The sequence below is a fragment of the Physeter macrocephalus genome, chromosome 10, assembly GCF_002837175.3.
Source record: "Physeter macrocephalus isolate SW-GA chromosome 10, ASM283717v5, whole genome shotgun sequence".
Classification (NCBI taxonomy): Eukaryota; Metazoa; Chordata; class Mammalia; order Artiodactyla; family Physeteridae; genus Physeter; species Physeter macrocephalus.
The window spans coordinates 74,121,993-74,144,832 of NC_041223.1; the positions used below are offsets into that span (position 1 = coordinate 74,121,993).

Below are 22,840 nucleotides of genomic sequence, written 5' to 3' on the forward strand. Positions count from 1 at the left end.
GCAAGAGGAAGGAGATATGGGAACATATGTATATGTATAACTGATTCACTTTGTTGTAAAGCAGAAACTAACACACCATTGTAAAGCAACTATACTCCAATAAAGATGTTAAAAATAATTAAAAAAAATAAAAAGCCTGTGAACGGATAAATAGGAAAGAATCATACAAGAGAATTTGTATGTCTACTCCAATTTTTCTTTAGCTCTGAACTCTCTTAGCCAATGTGTATTTTTGGTTTTCCTTAGAAAGCAAGAATATATACATCAGCACACCCTAAAGGAAATCTCTGCGAAGATTGCCACACCAATTTATATTACAAACCGATTGGTAACACATGGCTGAATATTTTCTGTCAACTCACTGATGTATACTGAACACTGATGATAATGTTCCCAGTTACATAATTCCCTCACACTGCCATCCTGAATATTGTGGGTTTTTAAAGTTATTTTGCTAATATCATATTCTAGGAGAAAAAAAGGCTACAAACACCTTGATTGACAGAGTTTTTATGCCATCTTTTACAAATTGTGGTAAAACTAAGCCAAAGCACTAGACATGTTTCATGAAGGCTTATGAGCTGCATAAGGGGTCTGAAAGGAAAAGGCACAATGTAACATCTGTGAGTTTAAGTTTTATTCAGGGTCTTACTGTGGACTATAGCCTGGGAGACAGCCTCTCAGACAGCTCTGAGGAACTGCTTCAAAGAAGTAGGGAAGGCACCAGGATATACATGACTTTGGACTAAGGAATAAGTGCAGTCAACCAAGCATACATCTCAGTAAAAGATTACCTCTAGTCACAATGAACAGGTAGTTCGGTTAATGATTTTAGTGCTTTTCTATGAATGGGAAGATACAAGAATCTGGGTTCATTAAAATTCTTCCTCAGATATGCATCTAACTGTCTAAAGGCTTGTTTTTCCAAAGCACATTTCATCCTGTTTTTCATCCTGAATTCCTTCTGGGGTACACTGTTGGTCAGTGACTGCAGTGGCTAAAGACTTGATCCTTGTAGAACTGAAGGGTGGGCAACACTCTTTGTTGTACAGGTCTATACAGCTCTGTTAGGGTGGGTGACAATGTAACTTTTTTGCATGTGTGAATCCCTCTAATTCAGATTCTCCTAGAATAGAAAGGTTGAGGAAGTGATCTTTCACTGGTTCTTTTCCCTTTATTCTTTCATCCCCAAATCCCTCAAATTTCCGCCCCCCACACTCAGACACACACACACACACACACACACGCACACATGCACACACACACATACAATCACATTCACAGACAAGCAAGAAAGGTGATTTTTGTCCAAGTAACAAAGACTCAAATTCACAGTGCCTTAAAGGAGATAGAAGTAAAAATCTGAATGTGGGCAAAGCATGCTCTGCCCACAGGACAAAGCTTCCACCCCGTTACTACCCTGTGCAGCTCCATTCCTCAGTGCATCACTCTAGCCACTTCACCTGCAGGTTAGTCGGCAGGAAGGTGAGGTCAGAAGGATGGGGAAAGGACGGGGAATGGAGAATCTGTCCCTGAAGGAAGTTTCCTAGAGCTTCCATACACTTCAACTTGCATTTCTTTGGCCTGAACCTAATAACATGATCACACTCTGCCACAATGAAACCCCAGACACGTTTATATGTCACTATTGAGAACTGAGGGGAGAGTAAAGACAGGGAGACAATCAGTAAGCTCCTCCCCTGTAGAATGTGTGGGGTCTCATTCTCTGGAGTGTTCTTGCATTTTTCTTTCCTTCTCCACACACCCTACACTACAATTCTCTCTACCCCTTAATCCACTCAAAAACTCTTATTCTTATGTATCCAAACATACTTCTCCTGCTCAAAGGAAAGAGGGTGAGCAATTAGAAGAAGATGGGCTGACTTTCAGTACTAAAGCTACTGAGTACCATGGACTTGAATTAGGAGGATCTGAGCCATATTCTAATCCTGTGCCTGTGTGTTTGCTCTCTCAACTGAGAGCACAGTTGGTTTTAATTGAACATAAAATCTCCTATTTGATTCTAAGCAGTGGAATAGGGTTTTTATTTGCTAGTAAGTGGATTTTGAATTTCCTCCCAAAAGAAGCTAAACTTTGGTGATAGTTACAATAGTATCTCATTCACACAAATGTCTAGAACATTTAAGATTCTCTGGGGAGATACCAACTTCTGTGGGCAGGAGACTCAGTAATTTAAAGACAATTTTAGCTGAAAGCATTGCCCTGGTTATCAAGGCAGTTGTTTTCTTGTTCCACAAAGCACCAGAGGTATCTTTGAAATCTCCAGTTTCAGATAGTTGTACAAACCAGGCAGAGCCCACCCACCGCGGCCCATCCCCATTCCATCCGTATTTTATGAATTCGGCTTCTATATGAGATACTGTTTAAAGAAACATTTTCACTACTTTTAAATATTTAACCTCATTGTTCCCAGCTCAAAATCTATTTCTTGTGGATTTGTTTCTTGTGGACATTACAGCCTTGGCCTTTTAGGAGCTGGTGACAAAGGGTAGAAAGAGAAGGGACATATGTGAAAACTTCTCCTAACTTGTCATCATGACATATTTTTGTAAAACTTAATTAAATCATTTAGAGGCATCACAATGATGCTTGCAAAATAGACCCTCAGAATGCCTTGATGAGTGAGATTATATTAGCGAGTATCTTTGTTTTCCTGGTAGTCACAACCTATGTGTATAATTGAAATTATTTCTTTTTTTTGTCATTTAAATTTTGCATTCTAATTCTTAAGTGTTTTTAATTGTGTGAATATATTTGTTGCTCCCACAAAACAGAATATTCGTATCGAGGTCAACATATGCAGAGGCAATGACCACTGAGTGACAAGGTTTGGTGGGTTTTCACGTTACAGCTGCACCACAACTTTATTGTTTGTTTCTGAATCAGAATCCTCTCAGCAACCCCACTTCATCTGTCAAATACTCCATGGGGACAAAAAAGAGAGAAAGCATTTGTAGTCTTGTTGTTGTTGCAAAACTCCAATCTTTTCTTTCTGGCAGATCAACTACTTAAGTAAAACTCACATCGCTAAAGGAATAGTTAAGGGTTTCACACTAAATAAAATACTCTAAGAATTTATTTCTCTCAGCATCTCTTTCTTCACTTTCCAACTCATATTTCTTCATGGCCACAAAATATCGAATAAAAGTTTCCCCTAGAGCCTGTCTCAGACATTGATCTTCCTCCAGTGCCATGAGGGCATCTTCTAGTTTCAAAGGGATCTCAGAAAGTTTGGACTGATGGAGGTCTGTGCTATCCTCTGGAGCAGCCAAAACACCATCGTTTCTTTGAAGTCCATCCAAGCCTGCAGCCACAGTGGCAGCCAGCACCAGGTAAGGGTTTGCCGTGGCTGAGCCCAGTTTATTTTCTATTCTGGTGCCTCTCTCACCATGGCACTTGATATTAAAAGCACAGCTGTTATCGTTGTACGCCCACGTTGTCGGCACACTCTCCTTCAGGTCTTTACTCTCCTTGAAATAGCGCCTCCGGCAGCTAGCATCAGGAGCCATCAAGCAGCTGAGAGCAGCAGAGTGCCTCAAGAGACCTGCCAGCCATTTTCTCCCAGTGATCGTGAGCTGCTCAATTCCAGAACTGCTACAGAACATGTTTTTCTTTCCATCGACATCCCAGAGACTATGAGACAAAATTCCTGAATTGCAGAATCCAGTCTCGATGAAAAAGCTGGTGATGTAATTATATTTCCTTGCCACTTCTTTGACAGCTGTTCTAAAGGTAAATGCATTATCAGCTGAACTGATACCGAATTCGGGCAGAAAGCAGATTTCCATCTGGCCAGGCCTGGTAGAGGAGGAAAAGCTCTCAACATTAGCCCCAGTGTGATACAAACCATCCACGAGTTCCTGGATGAAGGGCTGGTCATGATCATTTAGCAGTGCTGAAGCAGGAAGAGATATGGTCTTTGAATTGATAATTTCAGGTACACCAAAAATGCAAAAATCATAGATGAAGGCAGAGAACAGGGAGAAGCCAGAGTCCTGCAGCCGGCTCAGCTGCCTCTTTGCGATGTGCCTTGGGGAAGTCAGCAGAGGCTCGCCAGTCACAGTGAACGTGTCACAGATCACCCTTGCAGTCCTCTCGGCCCACGGCAAAACTCTGAAGGTCGATAGCTCTGGCATCAGGACTATGTCACTATTAAAACATGTTGCTCTTATGTGATCCACTTCATTGTCCTTAGGATTTGGTATCAATTCAAGATAACCTCGGGGCATGTAAACGCCATGGATCACTTTTTCCTAAAGAAGTTAAAGGATAGAGCAATCAAGTTTTGAAACTTGAAAACAAACAAAAAGGTGGGGGGTGGGAGAATGAGAAAAAAATGTTTAACGTCTGTTGGTTAAAGCTAGCTTAATATCTGATAAATCTTAAATAGTTTAAAATACAACCCCCAAAGGTAATTTATAAACAAGTCTTAAACAAGCCTTGGAGACTTTATATGCTCATGTTCATGAAAACAGCACTCATAAAGAAAAGCTATAAAGATAAAGAAAATGTCCATAGCAAATGATAAAGGTAAAACCTAACAGAATTATTTGAACTGCTCATAACCAAAAATATTTTTTAAAGCACTTTTTATTGTGTGGCATAGTGGCTAATACTTCAGATACGGCTTTATTTTGGTTTATTCTATTGTAATCCCCACAGGTAACTGACTCTCCAAAGTCTACAGTAAAGAATCTCAGTCTTTCTCAGAGAGCTGACTGTGTCACACCCAGGACACACAGGACAGAGGAGGTGGGACTGCTGACCTCTGCAATCCTCTCTTCACTCACCTTTGCAACCCACTAATGAACAAACTACCTCACAGGCGCAGAGTTCCAGAAACCTTGCCCGTGAATGTGGACCTATGTTATAGTTTCCAAAATGTTTCAGCCTTCAAGTCAGCAGTCCTAACTCTGTCATTAATTCCTTGTGTGAAGTTAAGCAGGTCACAGAACTATGTTATGTGCCTCAGCCTCCATATCTGTGAAACAGAAGTGTTAGAGTAGATGATTGTTAAGGCACTTTCTAGTCAAATACCTCTTGGGTTCAATGGATTTAGCTTTTATTTAACTTTTCTATGTGCCACACAACATGGAAATAATGAAGTTATAAAGTTGAACAGACACATAAAAATGTAGAAATTGTGTAGTAGGAATATCAATAAGGTTTCATGTGTTGACGTTTCCATTAATGGGTGGAGAAAAAGCTGACTGTAAAGTTTGGTTCCTATGATGTCAGTGAACACCATGAGGTTAACAAAACCTACTCACATTCTGCAAGCGAAACTGGTTGTTATATTACTTCCAAATCTCAAACAGCGTGGCTAACTAGGAAGGGCTGATGTTCGCAGAAGCGACTCTTCTGCAGGTGCCCGTGAGCCACTTCCTCCTTCACTTTCCACCATCTCTGCACATTTCCAAGTGCCATTTGACCTGGCTGATCCAAATCTGCTTTTGCCGGTAGTAAAGTTGAGTAAGTCAAGCACTGTTTATTCAGCGCCTGCTTAATTTTCAAGCTACTCAAGGACCTATATACATAAACTTCGTGTGTGTGTGTGTGTGTGTGTGTGTGTGTGTGTGTGTGTGTGTGTGTGCAGGCCGATCTAAAGAATTTTGGAAGAAACAGATTTGAATCTTTTGGAATTCTTTAAAAAGTGTTTTGAAGATGCCCAGTTTTTCCCAATATAAAGCAAATGAGAAAAATTACAATTTGATATTGAAGTAATAAGTAAGATATATTTAAACAATAATCTTAGAGGATGCTTAATTTTCATACTTTTGTATATAATACTGATGTCCCTTCCTAATAAATGATGTTTCAGTAACACAGTAAGTCAGTTATTACAGTAAATACATGACATAAACTGAAAAATATTCAGAAAATCTCAAAACATATCTAAAAATATCGTATTTCTTGATATCACTATTTTTGAGAACTAAATAATATTTATTGTCATCCAACAAAAATAGGATATATTCTTATCAGAATTAGAAGCTAAAAGGGATATGCTTTTTATCTAGAAAATTTTACTTAATCTTTTTTTTCTCTTTGTATTTACTCCTGGGTCTTCTGTTGTAATTTTCTCATATCAAACAAATTATAATCATCATAATTGTAATAAGAGAAAAAAGGAGTGAAATTATTCAAGGCAGAAGGATGAAAATTACCAGTCTTAATTAATTTTATATTTATATTGGGTAAATGAATTGCTCTTTGGGAGCTGGAAGTATACATTCAGCTCTTAGGGGAACAATAATGTGTCTGGGGAGTAGCAAGGGAAGAAACAAAATGAATGATTGGTTTTCAGCTAGAATTGCTATACAGATTACAATAAAATAAGAAAGAGCAATAAGGACCATTTGCTTGCAAATGAATTGAATGAAATTATATTCAATCATAACTCTACTTGCAAAACTCACTTGGAAAAAGTGTGCAGGGATACTCTTAGACCTGGACACACCATGGAGGTCTGTTGCTTCAAATCGCACAAACTGAAGGTGATTTTGGGCCATCTCTTGTTTAATGTGTTTCATTCTAGAGGAGAGTTCAGGTGCAGTAGGAATTTGAGTGCTGTCCCTGTTGTTGTCTGTAAAATAAAAAATGGTCTAAATCATTAGATCATGATGAACTGCGAAGTAAAATGAGGCTAGAGAATAATGAATTAGTCATTATGATCATTAACAAAAGCATCATATGTTTCCATGTCTTTGGCTTATTCCTGAGAACATTGTCTCTAAACAGTCTAAGAGATTATCACCTGGGACGAGGTGAAGGTTAATTCTATTTGCTTAAGTAAATAGCAATATTATGTGTAAGCACTTACTGAAAATGTCTTTGCTTATGGAAATTAGAATATATTTACATCACTGCTTTGGCACCATACAAGGCTGTATATAGATGAGTATCATCGAAAAGACTTTGAGCTTCTTGAACTAACTGGCTTTACCCAAATAAAAAGTTCCTGTATGATTAAAGGTAAACTGTTTGTTTTTATTTTCTGTGGGTTTGCTTTTTTGTTTCATTTTCTTTGCCAAAAGAGCTTTATATCTTTATAATGGCATCTGAATCTAAGGCATCTAAATCTGTGTCAAATTTAAAATTTGTATAAATGAGCATATAAAAGTGTTTTTCAAGAATGAGAGTGTAGGAGATGAAAAATCTAGACTGAATACTCCATTTTTAAAAACTAAAAAACTTTAAAAAAAGTTTTTTTCAAGGCTTTTATGAGAGTCTACAAATTCTAAAACTCTAGAGTTAGAAGAGACCAGAGATAACATCTAATTCAACCAACTCAGTAGCTTAAGTCCCAGAGAAGTACAACCAGGTTCCCTGAATCACAGTCCATCACCAAAATTGAAACTGGAACCCAGACCTTTTGATTCTTGGTGTGTGGCTCAATACCATAAAATGACTGAATGCATCTAAAGTGTATAGAAGGATCAGGCACACAGTACACATCATAGATGTTGGCTACTGTCTGACTTTTAGGAGACGCAGCAGATTGTAGTCATTCAGGACAAACACTGAAGCTCATCTGCCTCCCTACAAATCCTGCCTTTGCCCTGACAACTTTTCTTATCTCAGCTTTCTTATGTGCCTCAGCTTTCTCACTGACACAATATTACCTATTTCATAGGCTTGTTATGATGATTAAACAAGTTATTTAACAGTTCTTGGCAGACAGTAAGCACCATATCGATGTTTCTTAAATGCATCAAGTGAGCACAATTACTCTAACCCTGGTAAATGGTACCATGATCATGTCTGAATCTGAATATCCATCAATCTGTTGTATCACTGATGTTGAACAGCTGTAATTTTAAAGTGATGCTTGAGTATCATTTTTTGAGATATAATAATTAGGCTTTTAAAACATAAAGATTGACAGTTTAAAAACACAGATTAAGTCGATTTTAAGTACATGAAGCATGTGGAAATCAAATGACTGGTTCTACCTATGCAAATACATTAGGGATGCTGTCCCATCACTGATAAATTTGGCCGCTCTGATGCTCCATAGACTTTATAACTACCTTCCATTTAACAGAAACAATTAAGCTGTAGCAGTTACAGTGTTTTATGCCAAATTAGCAGTTGCTGTGTTCCCAAACTTATTCTGAAGTATTGGGTGTTCTTCCCAAGATGAATAATTCTCCTTAAAGAAAATAAAATTTATAGGCATTTTAAAATATGGAAAATTTCAGATAATCAGTATTCTAAACATAATAAGCAATTACATGTAAACCATAAATATATTAATAACATAAAAAATCAGAAGACATCTCTTATTAAAGGAACAGTCATTTTACTGTTTCACCAATAATACAGTCGCAGGTAATCATTAGTTCTTTGCCTTATCTGTATCTTCTACAGTTACTCCAATAAATGTGTGTTATTTTAAAATAAGAAGAAGGTTTATCCACTCAATACAGATTTTTTTTGTTACCACATACTATTTATACTGCACATATATTATAGGGGCAGCCAGAAAAAGGCTGGGAACCCTTAGAAAGCTTTATATTATTGAGTGAGGAAACTATAGACAATAAACACGCCACCAAATGCAGAGGTGGGATAATTTATCATGGTGAAAGTGCTGGGAAAAAAACATAATAATCTGAAGTATTAATTCTGTGAGATTTGATCACAATGTGGACAAGTCCAACCACTGATTCTCTCTAACATCACCAAGTTGCACTATGGCTGGACAGTGAGTGTATATATTAGTTTGCTAGGGCTGCCATAACAAATATCATAGACCAGGAGGCTTAAACAGAAATTTATTTTCTTACAGTTCTGGAGAGAAGAGGTCCAAGACCAAGGTGTCAGCAGGATTGGTTGTTTTCTTCTGAAGACCTCTCTCCTTGGCTTGTAGATGGCCATCTTCTTCACATGGTCTTCCCTCTCTGTGTGTGTTTTCTAATCTCTTCTTATAGGGACACCAGTCATATTGGATTAGGGCCCATTCTACAGAACTCATTCAACATTAATTACCTCTTCTAAAACTCTGTCTTCAAATACAGTCACATTGTGAGGTACTAGGGGTTAGAACTTCAACATATGAATTCTGGGGAGACACAATTCAGCCCATAATAATATACTGACCAGTTTCCATTTTCTTCAGGGTCCTAATCACCACCTGCCATGTTGTGTAATCCATGTTTACTGTCTTTCACCACTTGCATGTTAGCTCCAGGAGAGCTTACTTATTATGTATTTACTTACTTGCTATCGTATCCCCAGTACCTCCAAGCAGTACAGGCATATCATAGGCACTCACTGGCTATTCCTTTAATAATTTAATAATTAATGTGATTTAATTATTTAGTTAAGTAATTAATACATCGTGTGATTTGACCTTGTCTAATTGAAAAGTAAAAATTGGCATCACATATTTTGATATGTATCCTAAGTATCAAATTTTCATTTAAAAGTTTAATTCTTTCAGCAAATATGAGAGCCCTATTCAACCAAATTTCATTTTCATGGCATCAACTAACCTGAATTGTCTGGCTTTCTTTTCTTGAAATAAATTGCACTTCTTAGTTACAATTAAACCTTTTGGTCAGCCCTTCCTAGATGTGTATGATAGAGCATACATGTGTATGATAGAAGAGCAGACAGATATTTGCCCGTTCAGGGGGTCATTTGTTTTTCTTATACTGTGGCTCCTGAGAGGTGCTCTCCTTTCCCATCTTCTCAGAGAGCTAATAAATTAAATCAATGTGCTTTTATAGAGGAAGTTTTATGGCTGTGAGATTTTAAGGGGAAAAATTTTTAAAAACATGAAAAACCAAGCAAACCTAAAGCTCTATGGCAGCTAGAAAACCTTGGAGAAATGTCCATGTTCCGTGACAATGAGGACATGTTTCAGTTATAGAGAACAAGCCATGGTCGCTTATAAAAGGCAAATTAAATAGATGTTTGGGCTTTCAGAAAACTCATTTCAAAAGAGGAAAAGTGCATTTGAGAGTACACTCTGTAATACATTCAGTTTAGGGACGTCTGCCATATTCCTTTCCTTCATCAACCTGGCTGCTCTGAGAGCCACACTGTTAATGCAGATGTGACCCCACCTTTGGCCACATCACATTAGCCCAACAGTATTGGAAAACGCGGGTGGCAGAATCACCTGGTATAAAAGCCGGGACAAAAACAAAAACAATAAAAAGTGAGGGTAGGGGGAGCTATTCTTTGAAAAAATACATTTTAATAAATTCAGAGTAGTTATTACAGAGAAGAAAATACCACATTGAAATTCCTTACACATATTTTGGAGATTTATTTTTATATTTATTTTGAAATTATTTATTGGTGGTTTGTTTGGAGTTGTAAACATTCTGGTACTTCAGACCTGTAAAAAATCTAGCCCTGGGCCAAAGAAGAAGACTGTGAATTAATCAAGTTGAATCAATCAATAATTATACCCACACCGCTAGTCATTGTTGATTGGTGAGAAGAGAGCTCATGACACAGTTCTTTTCTCAGATATTTTGACTTGAGACTAAATAATGGTAAATTCCATTTTTCTTTTATGGCTGAAACTATATAAAACAAAGGTCACAAACTGTGAAAGAGCCAGTGTAATCAGCAGATATTTTCTCATTAGCCTTCCCAGTGTTTAGAAAATTTTAAAATTAGTTGACACTTAAATATCAGAAAATTTCATATAAAAATCTTGAGTTCAACCTTCTCTTGAAAAAAGAGAAAGATTTGGCAACACTGGGTGAACATTTCTCTTCAGCAACCATTGGCTGGAACTCTGAGGTGGCCTTCAAATGGGGTATGTATTCATCCTCTAATTCATGGGTTGGCAAATGTTTTCTGTAAATGGCCAGATAGTAAATATTCACAGCTTTGCAAGCCATGTGGTCTCTGAGTGAGTAGCACTCACTACTTTCTCACCAGCACACCTCACTCATTGGCATTATCTGCCTGGCCCCTGTGGCATTTGTATTGATAGTCCCTGATGCTTGGAGGCTGTCAGTGCTCATGTTCTTCACTTCATGGAGAAATTCATGAAGCCAAACACAGAAAGAGACATTCATGAAGCCACGGAGAAATGCAGACATGAGAGATGGTATGAATTGCCCCCGAGGATGTTGACACCCTAAACCCTGGAACATGTAGAATATGTTAAATTGCAGGGCAAACAAGACCTTGCAGATATAATTAAGGTTATGGACCTTAAAACAGGGACATTGTCTTGTATTATTCAGGTGAGCCCTTAAAAGCAGAGAACTTTCTCCAGCTGTAGGCAGAAAAGAGGTGTGGAAGACGAGGAATTCAGAGAAATTCCAAACATGAGAAATATCTGATGCACTACTGGCTCAGAGATATAGAACCAAAGGCTTCCAGGAGCTAAGGGCCACCCCAGCTGGCAGCCAGCAAGGAAACAGGAACCTCAGTCCTATGACTGCAAGGAGCTGGATTCTCCCAATAATGTGAATGATCTCAGAAGTGTATTGTTTCCTAGAATCTCTAGCTAAGAACTAAGATGGCCAACACCTTGATTTTGGCCTTGACATACTTGAAGCAGAGAAATCAGCTGTGCAAACCTAGACTTCCGATGTACAGAATTGTGAGATAATGAATTGTGTTTTTTTTAAATGCTAAATGTGTTATGGTGGCAACAGAAAATTAATATATATGGAGTCCTGACAGTGTTCACTCTCAGGCTCTATGTACCTCTTAGGCCCTGTGTGTGGTAAAGAATTTAACCTTGCCCAAAGAGAGCTCTGGCCTTTATCCCTGGCCCTGACTGGTAATCTCTAAGCCCTTAGAATGTCCTGCCTGACAAGAGTGCCTTTGTTTTCCTTATGTCTCTGGCCACACTAGAAAGTCCAGCAATGTCATTTATTATTGAGTCATGTGGTATCAGCTTGACCCCAGTGGAGCTGGAGACTGAGGTCAACTGTGTGACCAGTTGACTGTGGAGCTCCAATAAATACCTGCACACAAAGACTAAGGTGAGCTTCCCTGGTTGGCAATACTCCGTTTACATTGTCACACACCATTGCCAAGAAAATGGTGTTGTCCATGACTTCAGTGGCAGAGGACAAGTGGGAGTTCCATGCTTAGAACTTCCTTGGACTCTTCATCATGAATCCTTTCTTTAATTGAATTTAATCTGTATTTTTTTCATTGTAATAAACCGTAACCTTGAGGATAATAGCCTTCGGTGAGTTCTGTGAGTTCTTATAGCTAATTATCAAAACTAAGGTTAGTCTTAGGGAACTCCCAATCTTGAAATTGGTTTCAGAAGTGAGAGTAGCCTGGTAGACACTGTATCCCTAACCTTACACCCTGCTATATTTCTACCTTTCCAAGCCTTGTTTGTTCAATCTTTTCATCATGGGTTCCTATGTGGAATAAATAATTTTAAAATTAATTTCTATCACTTGGATCCCACAGATTTTTGACAAATACACTCATAGGTCAAAATAGCTATGTCACTATTGATAAAATAGCTATATCACTATTGATAACCCATAAATTTAGAATAACAGAATTTTTAGTATCTGGTCTTACCTTTAGGTCTTTAATGCATTTTGAATTTATTTTTGTGTATGGTGTTGGAGACTGTGCTAATTTCAGTCTTTTCCATGTAGCTATCCAGTTTTCCCAGCAACACTTATTGAAGAGACTGTCTTTTCTCTATTGTATAGTCTTGCCTCTTTTGTCATAGATTAGGTGACCATAGGTGCGTGGCTTTATCTCTGGGGTTTCTATCCTCTTCCATTGATCTATATTTCTGTTTTTGTGCCAGTATCATACTGTTTGATTACTGTAGCTTTGTAGTATAGTCTGAAGTCAGGGAGCCTGATTCTTCCAGCTCCGTTTTTCTTTCTCATGAGAGCCTTGGCTATTCAGAGTCTTTTTTGTCTCTATACAATTGTAAAATTTTTTGTCTAATTCTGTGGAAAATGCTACTGGTAATTTGATAGGAATTGTTTTGAATATATAGATTACTTTGGGTACTATAGTCATTTTGACAATATTCGTTCTTCCAATCCAAGAACATGGTATATCTCTTCATCTGTTTGTGTCATCTTCAATTTCTTTCATCAGTATCTTATAGTTTTCTGAGTACAGATCTTTTGCCTCCTTAGGTAGGTTTACTCCTAAGTATTTTATTCTTTTTGATGTAAATGGGATTGTTTCCTTAATTTCTCCTGATCTTTCATTGTTAATGTATAGGAATGAAAGAGATTTGGGCATATTAATTTTGTATACTGCAACTTTACTGAATTCATTGATGAGCATTAGTAGTTTTCTGGTAGCATCTTTAGGATTTTCTATATATAGTATCATGTCAACTGCAAACAGTGGCAATTTTACTTCTTCATTTCCAGTTTGGATTCCTTTTACTTCTTTTTCTTCTCTGATTGCCATGGCTAAGACTTCCAAAACTATGTTAAAAAACTCTTAGAGGAAAACATAGGCAGAACACTCTCTGACATAAATTGCAGCAAGATCTTTTTTGATCCACCTCTGAGAGTGATGAAAATAAAAACAGAAATAAACAAATAGGACCTAATTAAACTTAAAAGCTTTTGCATAGCAAAGGAAACCATAAGCAAAATGAAAAGACAAACTACAGATTGGGAGAAAATATTTGTTAATGAAGCAACCAACAAGGGATTAATCTCCAAAATATACAAAGAGCTCAGGCAGCTCAATATCAAAAAACCAAATAATCCAATCAAAAATGAGTGGATGATCTAAATAGACATTTCTCCAAAGAAGAAATACAGATGGCCAAGACTCACATGAAAAGATGCTTAACATCACTAATTATTAGAGAAATACAACTCAAAACTACAATGAGGTATCACCTCACACCAGTTAAAATGACTATCGTCAAAAATGTCTACAAACAATAAATGCTGGAGAGGGTGTGGAGAAAAAGGAACCCTCCTGCACTGTTGGTGGGAATGTAAATTGATACAACCACTATGGAGAACAGTATGGAGATTCCTTTAAATACTAAAAAAAAACCCACCATATGACACAGCAATCCCACTACTGGGCATATATCCTGAGAAAACCATAATTCAAAAAGAGACGTACCAGAATGTTCATTGCAGCACTATTTACAATTGCCAGGACATGGAAGCAACCTAAATGTCCATTGACAAATGAATGAATAAAGAAAATGTGGCACATATATGCAATGGAATGCTACTCAGCCATAAAAAGGAAAGAAATTGAGTTATTTCTAATGAGGTGGATGGACCTAGTCTGTCATACAGAGTGAAGTAAGTCAGAAAGAGAAAAACAAATACCATATGCTAATGCACATATATGGAATATAAAAAAACAGTACTGGTGTACCTAGTGGCAGAGCAGAAATAAAGACACAGACGTAAAGAATGGAATTGAGAACATGGCGGGTGGGAAGGGGGAAGGTGGGATGAATTGAGAGAGTAGCACTGACATATATACACTACCAAATGTAAAATCGATGGCTAGTGGGAAACTGCTGCATAGCCCAGGGAGATCAGCTCGATGCTTTGTGATGACCTAGAGGGGTGGGATAGGGAGGGTGGGAGGGAGTCTCAAGATGGAGAGTATATGGGGATATATGTATACTTGTAGCTGATTCACTTTGTTGTACAACAGAAACTAACACAACATTGTAAAGCATACAGAGTGAAGTAAGTCAGAAAGAGAAAAACAAATACCATATGCTAATGCACATATATGGAATATAAAAAAACAGTACTGGTGTACCTAGTGGCAGAGCAGAAATAAAGACACAGACGTAAAGAATGGAATTGAGAACATGGCGGGTGGGAAGGGGGAAGGTGGGATGAATTGAGAGAGTAGCACTGACATATATACACTACCAAATGTAAAATCGATGGCTAGTGGGAAACTGCTGCATAGCCCAGGGAGATCAGCTCGATGCTTTGTGATGACCTAGAGGGGTGGGATAGGGAGGGTGGGAGGGAGTCTCAAGATGGAGAGTATATGGGGATATATGTATACTTGTAGCTGATTCACTTTGTTGTACAACAGAAACTAACACAACATTGTAAAGCAACTATACTCCAATAAAGATATAAAATATAAAATAAAATAAAAATAGAGCTACCATATGATCCAGAAATCCCACTCCTGAGCATATATCCAGAGAAGACCATAATTCAAAAGGATACATGCACCCCAGTGTTCATTGCAGCACTATTTACAATAGCCAGCACAAGGAAGCAACCTAAATGTCCATCAGCAGAGGAATGGTTAAAGAAGATGTGGTACATATGTGCAATGGAATGTTACTCAGCCATTAACAAGAACAAAATAATGCCATTTGCAGCAACATCTATGGACCTAGAGATTGTCATACTGAGGGAAGTACGAAGGGCAGAGAAAGACAAATATCATCTTATATGTGGAATCTTAAAAAAAAAGATACAAATGAACCTATTAACAAAACAGAAATTGAGTTACAGATGTAGAAAACAAACTTACATTTACCAAGGGAGAAAGGGGGGAGAGATAAATTAGGATTAACATATACACACTATATATATAAAATAGATAACTAATAAGAATCTTCTGTATAACACAGTGAATAGTCAACACTCTGTAATGACCTATATGGGAATAGAATCTAAAAAATAATAATAACAATTTTACTTTTAGAAAAGACTTGAGAGATCATGCATTGCAACCCCTCCATTTTCCAGATGAGCAGCCTAGTGGGGAAAGAAAACTGTAAAGCATTTTATAAATGATAGGTGTATAAATTATTTTAAGCGTTCTGACTTTCAGGCTAGCATCTTCAACCAACAACACAATATCACTAATTCGAATACAAATTTGGGATTAGCAACTAGACCCATCTGCCAGTTTGTCCCAGAGACCTTACCAGTATAGCTGGAGTTTGGGTGAAATTCACCACCAGGAGTGCTGGCTGATGTTTTGAGGGGCAATGGCTTTATCACTATTGTCTGATCTTTGGAGTCCTTGTCATCTTCTGGCAAATGAGATTCAGCAGAGCCAGGTCCCATGACTGGTTTGTTGGTATCCTCCAATTTGTGACACACCATTTGGTTTCTAATCCTTTCTGTAGAAATAAAGAAAAATGTTAAGGTCTTCTGCCCATTTTTGATTAGGTTGTTTGTTTTCTTGATATGGAGTTTTATGAACTGTTTGTGTATTTTTTATATTAACCTCTTGTTGGTCTCATTGTTTGCAAATATTTTCTCCCATTCCATATGTTGTCTTTCCGTTTTGTTGATGGTTTCCTTTGCTGTGCAAAAACTTTTAAATTTGATTAGGTACCATTTGTTTATTTTTGCTTTTATTTCTTTTGCTTTGGCCTAAAGAAAATATTGACTGATGTAAGAAAATATTGCTACAATTCATGTCTTCTAGGAGTTTCATGGTGTCATGTCTTATATTTATATCTTTAAACCATTTTGAGTTTCTTTTTGTATATAGTGTGAGAGAATGTTTTAATTTCATTGATTTACATGCAGCTGTCCAGCTTCCCCAACACCGCTTGCTGAAGAGACTGTTTCTTCTCTATTGTATATTCTTGCCTTCTTTGTCAAATATTAATTGATCTTAGGTGTGTGGATTTATTTCTGGGCTCTCTATTCTGTTCCATTGATCTATATGATGCTTTTGTGCCAATACCATGCTGTTTTGATTACTGTAACTTTGTAGTATTGTCTGAAATCTGGGCTGGTTATACCTCCAGCTTTGTTCTTTTTCCTCAGGATTGCTTTGGCAATTCTGGGTCTTTCATGGTTCCATATAGATATTAGAGTTATTTGTTCTAGTTTTGTGAAAAACGTCATACATAATTTGATAGAGATCACATTAAATCTGCAGATTGCTTTGGGTAGTATGACCATTTTATCAAAATGAAATAGACATTTCTCCAAAGAAGACATACAGAAAAAAAAAGATACAAATGAACCTATTAACAAAACAGAAATTGAGTTACAGATGTAGAAAACAAACTTACATTTACCAAGGGAGAAAGGGGGGAGAGATAAATTAGGATTAACATATACACACTATATATATAAAATAGATAACTAATAAGAATCTTCTGTATAACACAGTGAATAGTCAACACTCTGTAATGACCTATATGGGAATAGAATCTAAAAAATAATAATAACAATTTTACTTTTAGAAAAGACTTGAGAGATCATGCATTGCAACCCCTCCATTTTCCAGATGAGCAGCCTAGTGGGGAAAGAAAACTGTAAAGCATTTTATAAATGATAGGTGTATAAATTATTTTAAGCGTTCTGACTTTCAGGCTAGCATCTTCAACCAACAACACAATATCACTAATTCGAATACAAATTTGGGATTAGCAACTAGACCCATCTGCCAGTTTGTCCCAGAGACCTTACCAGTATAGCTGGAGTTTGGGTGAAATTCACCACCAGGAGTGCTGGCTGATGTTTTGAGGGGCAATGGCTTTATCACTATTGTCTGATCTTTGGAGTCCTTGTCATCTTCTGGCAAATGAGATTCAGCAGAGCCAGGTCCCATGACTGGTTTGTTGGTATCCTCCAATTTGTGACACACCATTTGGTTTCTAATCCTTTCTGTAGAAATAAAGAAAAATGTTAAGGTCTTCTGCCCATTTTTGATTAGGTTGTTTGTTTTCTTGATATGGAGTTTTATGAACTGTTTGTGTATTTTTTATATTAACCTCTTGTTGGTCTCATTGTTTGCAAATATTTTCTCCCATTCCATATGTTGTCTTTCCGTTTTGTTGATGGTTTCCTTTGCTGTGCAAAAACTTTTAAATTTGATTAGGTACCATTTGTTTATTTTTGCTTTTATTTCTTTTGCTTTGGCCTAAAGAAAATATTGACTGATGTAAGAAAATATTGCTACAATTCATGTCTTCTAGGAGTTTCATGGTGTCATGTCTTATATTTATATCTTTAAACCATTTTGAGTTTCTTTTTGTATATAGTGTGAGAGAATGTTTTAATTTCATTGATTTACATGCAGCTGTCCAGCTTCCCCAACACCGCTTGCTGAAGAGACTGTTTCTTCTCTATTGTATATTCTTGCCTTCTTTGTCAAATATTAATTGATCTTAGGTGTGTGGATTTATTTCTGGGCTCTCTATTCTGTTCCATTGATCTATATGATGCTTTTGTGCCAATACCATGCTGTTTTGATTACTGTAACTTTGTAGTATTGTCTGAAATCTGGGCTGGTTATACCTCCAGCTTTGTTCTTTTTCCTCAGGATTGCTTTGGCAATTCTGGGTCTTTCATGGTTCCATATAGATATTAGAGTTATTTGTTCTAGTTTTGTGAAAAACGTCATACATAATTTGATAGAGATCACATTAAATCTGCAGATTGCTTTGGGTAGTATGACCATTTTATCAAAATGAAATAGACATTTCTCCAAAGAAGACATACAGATGGCCAACAGGCACATGAAAGGATGCTCAATATCACTAATTATTAGAGTAATGCAAATCAAAACCACAATGAGGTATCACCTCACACCAGTCAGAATGGCTATCACCATAAAGTCTACAAATAAATTCTAGATTAAAAAAGGGAACCCTCCTACACCTTTGGTGGAAATGTAAATGGGTGTAGCTGCTATGGAAAGCAGTATGGATGTTCCTTAAAAAACTAAAAATAGAGCTACCATATGTTCCAGCAATCCCACTCCTGGGCATATATCCAGAAAAGGTGAAAACTCTAATCTGAAAAGATACCTGTACCCCAATGTCCATAGCAGCACTATTTACAATAGCCAAGACATGGGAACAACCCAAGTGTCCATAAACTGATGATTGGTTTAAGAAGGTGTGGTATGCGTGGTATATATATATATATATATATATATATATATATATATATAATGGAATATTACTCAGCCACCAAAATGAAATATTGCTATTTGCAGCAACATGGATGGACCTAGAGACTATCATACTCGGTGAAGTAAGTCAGACAGAGAAAGAGAAATATATGATAATCACTTTTATGTGGAATCTGAAAAAGTAAGACAAATCTATATACAAAACAGAAACGGACTTACAGTTTCTGTAGTAGATTTAACAGTTTTCATAGAAACAAATTTATGGTTACCAAAGGGGAAAGGGAGAATGGGGAAGGAAAAAATTAGGAGTATGAGATTGACAGATACACATCGCTATATATAAAATACATAAACAACAAGGATTTACTGTATAACACAGGGAACAATATTCAATATCTTGTAATAACCTATAATGGAAAATAATCTGAAAAAATGTATATAACTGAATCACTTTGCTGTACACCTGAAACTAACACAATATTATAAATCAACTATTCATCAATTTAAAAAAAGAAAGAAAAATGTTTAAAAATGTTGTCACTGTTTTCAACTGTCTTTCAATATGATGTAAAGAGGAATGCTTGAGAAAATAATTTATTCCTAGGCAGTGACATACCAAATAAGGTGCAGTGGGAGTAGTTCACCCTGGTTTTAAGCCATATGGGGTTGCATTTTCTGTATAGAATTTTAAAACAATAATAAAGTTTACAAAAGTCTAACTGCATTTTATTGTTGCCATGCACTGGCCATTTGTACTGCCCCTGTCTTGGAACACGACTCTTCCTAGAATGGAGACTCTTGTCCAAATCAACTCCTAGTTTCAGCACTGTTTCAAATCCACTGGAGTCTAGTTGGAATTCCAACATGTGTTATGAAAACTTGATCCACATCTTTATTGTGGCCTCTCTCAGTAATGATCTTTGTACTCACTCTCAGAGCAGAAATATGCTTCTCTTCTTACTCATATGTTCCTTCTGTTCTGTACTCTCTTTTGTTCACACTACTATTTTCCTAGTTCTACTCCCTTTAAATTTTAAATATTTTTATTATTTTTATATATTTATACTGCAAGCCTATATGTTCCATCTTTTATGTTGCCTCTGTAGGAATACATTTTTTTCTTTCTTTGCTTCTCCCATAGAAGAGAAGAAAAACGTTTTATGAAGAAGAGACCAAATAGAGATTGTCTTTGACTACATATTCTTGAGGGATCATAGTAACAAGATACCTTTTGAGTTGGCTATATCCACTTCTCCTATTTCAGTTGAAAAAATATGTAGTTTAGTGACTTCCTTTCTTGTTTTTCTTAATTTACTCATCCTGCTGGCTTTAGTCTCATTACCTTCATCTCTGGTGTCCTGTAATAATTAATAAACAAAAAGTCAAATAACAGATCATGCATACAATGAAATTTGGAGGTCAAGAAAGAATGATGATATAAAAATGACTCTAGGAGACTTTAAAAACAAGGTAAATTTTGTTGTTTCCACATCCACTTGAATAATTCAAAATTACGAGGCTCAACATTCTGCTGACAGGATGGATTTTCTGTATCTCCTTTTATATGTGGTACAAAAAATATCACCAAATAAATTAAAATCTTGCCCAACTAGTCAAGATTTTCTATATTTTTTACTCTGGGATATTTTGCATTATTTATTCTTAAGTAATTTTACCAAACCCATTTTAGCTTATAAAGCCCTCTTTTATAATTTATCTCTCTCTTTTTTAAGGTTGTCTAATGTTTTTGACCAGAGACATAAGTATTATACCTAAGGAATTTAAATTCTCCTCTTCTTACCCTCATCCTAATTGCATCAATATTTACTTCAAAAAAACACATGCTTTCATAAAATTCTATTTTGTGACTGTATTTTATGTATGTGAAACAATGTCATGCTCAAACTGTTTTATAGCTTGGGAAAACCTAAAGAAAAACATATTAAAACAAAATAACCTAACTTCAACACTCTAGTTATAATCTTTGACAGGATCCCCTGACAGAGCTGTCAAGGGCAATTCCCCATGGGGAGCTAGACAGTGAGGCAGGGGCTGGGGATGGAGAGCTCTGGTGTCTCTGCCGCATCAGTGGACAGAATCATCCCTGAAGTCCTGAGTCACAACTAAAATAAATAAGAATTTTTTAAAATAAAAGCTGACATTGATTTTTTTTCATTTATCTACTTTTATTTTTAATTCACTGAAATAATTTTTAAAAGAATCAATTATTTTCTACTCAAATGGCTTGATACTTTATGCACATCATAATGTACTGACTACAGATTCTATTTTAAGTTTTGTGTAGGTGTCATTACTTCTACCAAGTCAACTTTTCTGATTTTTTTTAAATGAAGTGTAATTGCCTTACAATATTATATTAGTTTCAGGTGTACAATATTAAATGTTTTTATAGAGTATACTCCATACAAAGTTATTATAAAATATTGACTATATTCCTTGTGCTGCACATTACATCTTTGTAACTTATTTATTATCTACCTAGTAGTTTGTATCTCTTAATCATCTACTCTTATTTTGCCCATCCCTCCCCACACCTCTCACCTTTGGTAGTTTGTTCTCTGTATCTGTAAGTCTGTTTCTGTTTTGTTATATTTGTTCATTTTTTTAAATTCCACATATAAGTGAAAATATACAGTACTTGTCTTTCTCTGTCTGAATTATTTCACTAAGGATAATATGGCATATATATAATGGAATATTATTCAGCCATAAAAAATGAAGTTTTGCCATTTGCAACAACTTGGATGAACCTGGAGGGAATTATGCTGACACTGGTATTTTTAATGTTTTTTTTTTTACAAACTCCTCATTGTAGTTTGAGGTGAGAGGGTCAGGGTCAAAAACTAAAATGTTTCGAGCTATTTTCTTTTTGAAGAGCTATTTCTGAAGTTTCCATCCCTGGAGGCAAGTTATAAATACATGTCCAGAGTGGTTGCTGGGGAACAGCTGTACCATTTGTCAATTAAATCAATTCAATCTCTGAAGACTAAAAGAAGAAACATGAATTTAACTGTTTTGTGTCTACATGTAGTTGTGATACATTGTTCTTATTGTTACCATGTTTTGTAAAAAGATATATTTCATAGGATAAAGTCTTTGTGTGATTTTTTTTCAAGGAACTAATATTTATTAAGCACTTAATGTATACTAAATACCAACATTATACTTTAAATTTTTAAAATTTTATTATGGTAGGAACACTTAACATGAGATCTAGCCTTTTAAATTTTGAAGCAATTTTTAAGTTGGCCATACTGTTTTTTTTCTTAACATATTGTGTGATTTTAAGTTTCACTTTTTAGAAAATTGTGGTCTTTCACTACAGATAATCTTATATTTGTATCATGTAATATTTATTTTATAGTCATTTACTTTTTTCTAGTAGTTTATAATTTTATTCAAATATTCGTGTAAATTTTCCCTATGCACTTTGGATAGGATTCTGACAGTGACATACTAGCCTTATTGTATATATTCACAATTTCTAAGATTGCATTGCCAGAAATGTACATTTTATAGTTGTAGTTTTGGTAAATGTTTTTACATATTCATGTCTCTGGTTATTTTTAAGAAGTCTTCTTTAGAAAATGATGTATTAGGCCAGTTACACAAATTTCAAAGGAAACTGAGCAGACTAATATTTGTGTTAGTTTGATTCATTAGGGATCCTCTCATACAGAGTTTGATGGAATCAAATGAAACAAATTTTAAGATTTCTTCCAGCTTCAAACTCTAACTGCAACCAAATAACAATGTGCTACAATTGAGCACTCTGTCAGGCACATTTCTTCAGCATAACCCTCAAGACGGTAGAATCTCCATCCTACAAATGAGAAAAGTGAGACCCTGAATAACTTGCCCAAGGCCACAAAAGTGAATGGAAAGTAGAGAATATTGATGCAAACAGGTCCTCTGGTTTACAAAATGCCATTCTGCTTCCTAAATTTCAGAGACTCAAACCCAG

The 22,840-nt window shown here is 36.1% G+C and overlaps 1 protein-coding gene across 1 annotated transcript in view; it reads right to left on the reverse strand.

The window, feature by feature from the left end:
- Nucleotides 1–2,849: 2,849 nt before the first annotated feature.
- LGSN (lengsin, lens protein with glutamine synthetase domain) overlaps nucleotides 2,850–22,840 on the reverse strand; it is a 31,424-nt gene continuing 11,433 nt past the window's right edge. Inside the window, exons 2-5 of the mRNA XM_007124140.1 lie at nucleotides 20,084–20,213; nucleotides 17,406–17,603; nucleotides 6,441–6,607; nucleotides 2,850–4,274 (exon numbers count right to left, since the gene is read on the reverse strand). Coding sequence (XP_007124202.1) covers nucleotides 3,075–4,274; nucleotides 6,441–6,607; nucleotides 17,406–17,603; nucleotides 20,084–20,213 — 1,695 coding nt within the window. The 3' untranslated portion in view covers nucleotides 2,850–3,074. The remainder of the gene's footprint in view (nucleotides 4,275–6,440; nucleotides 6,608–17,405; nucleotides 17,604–20,083; nucleotides 20,214–22,840) is intronic.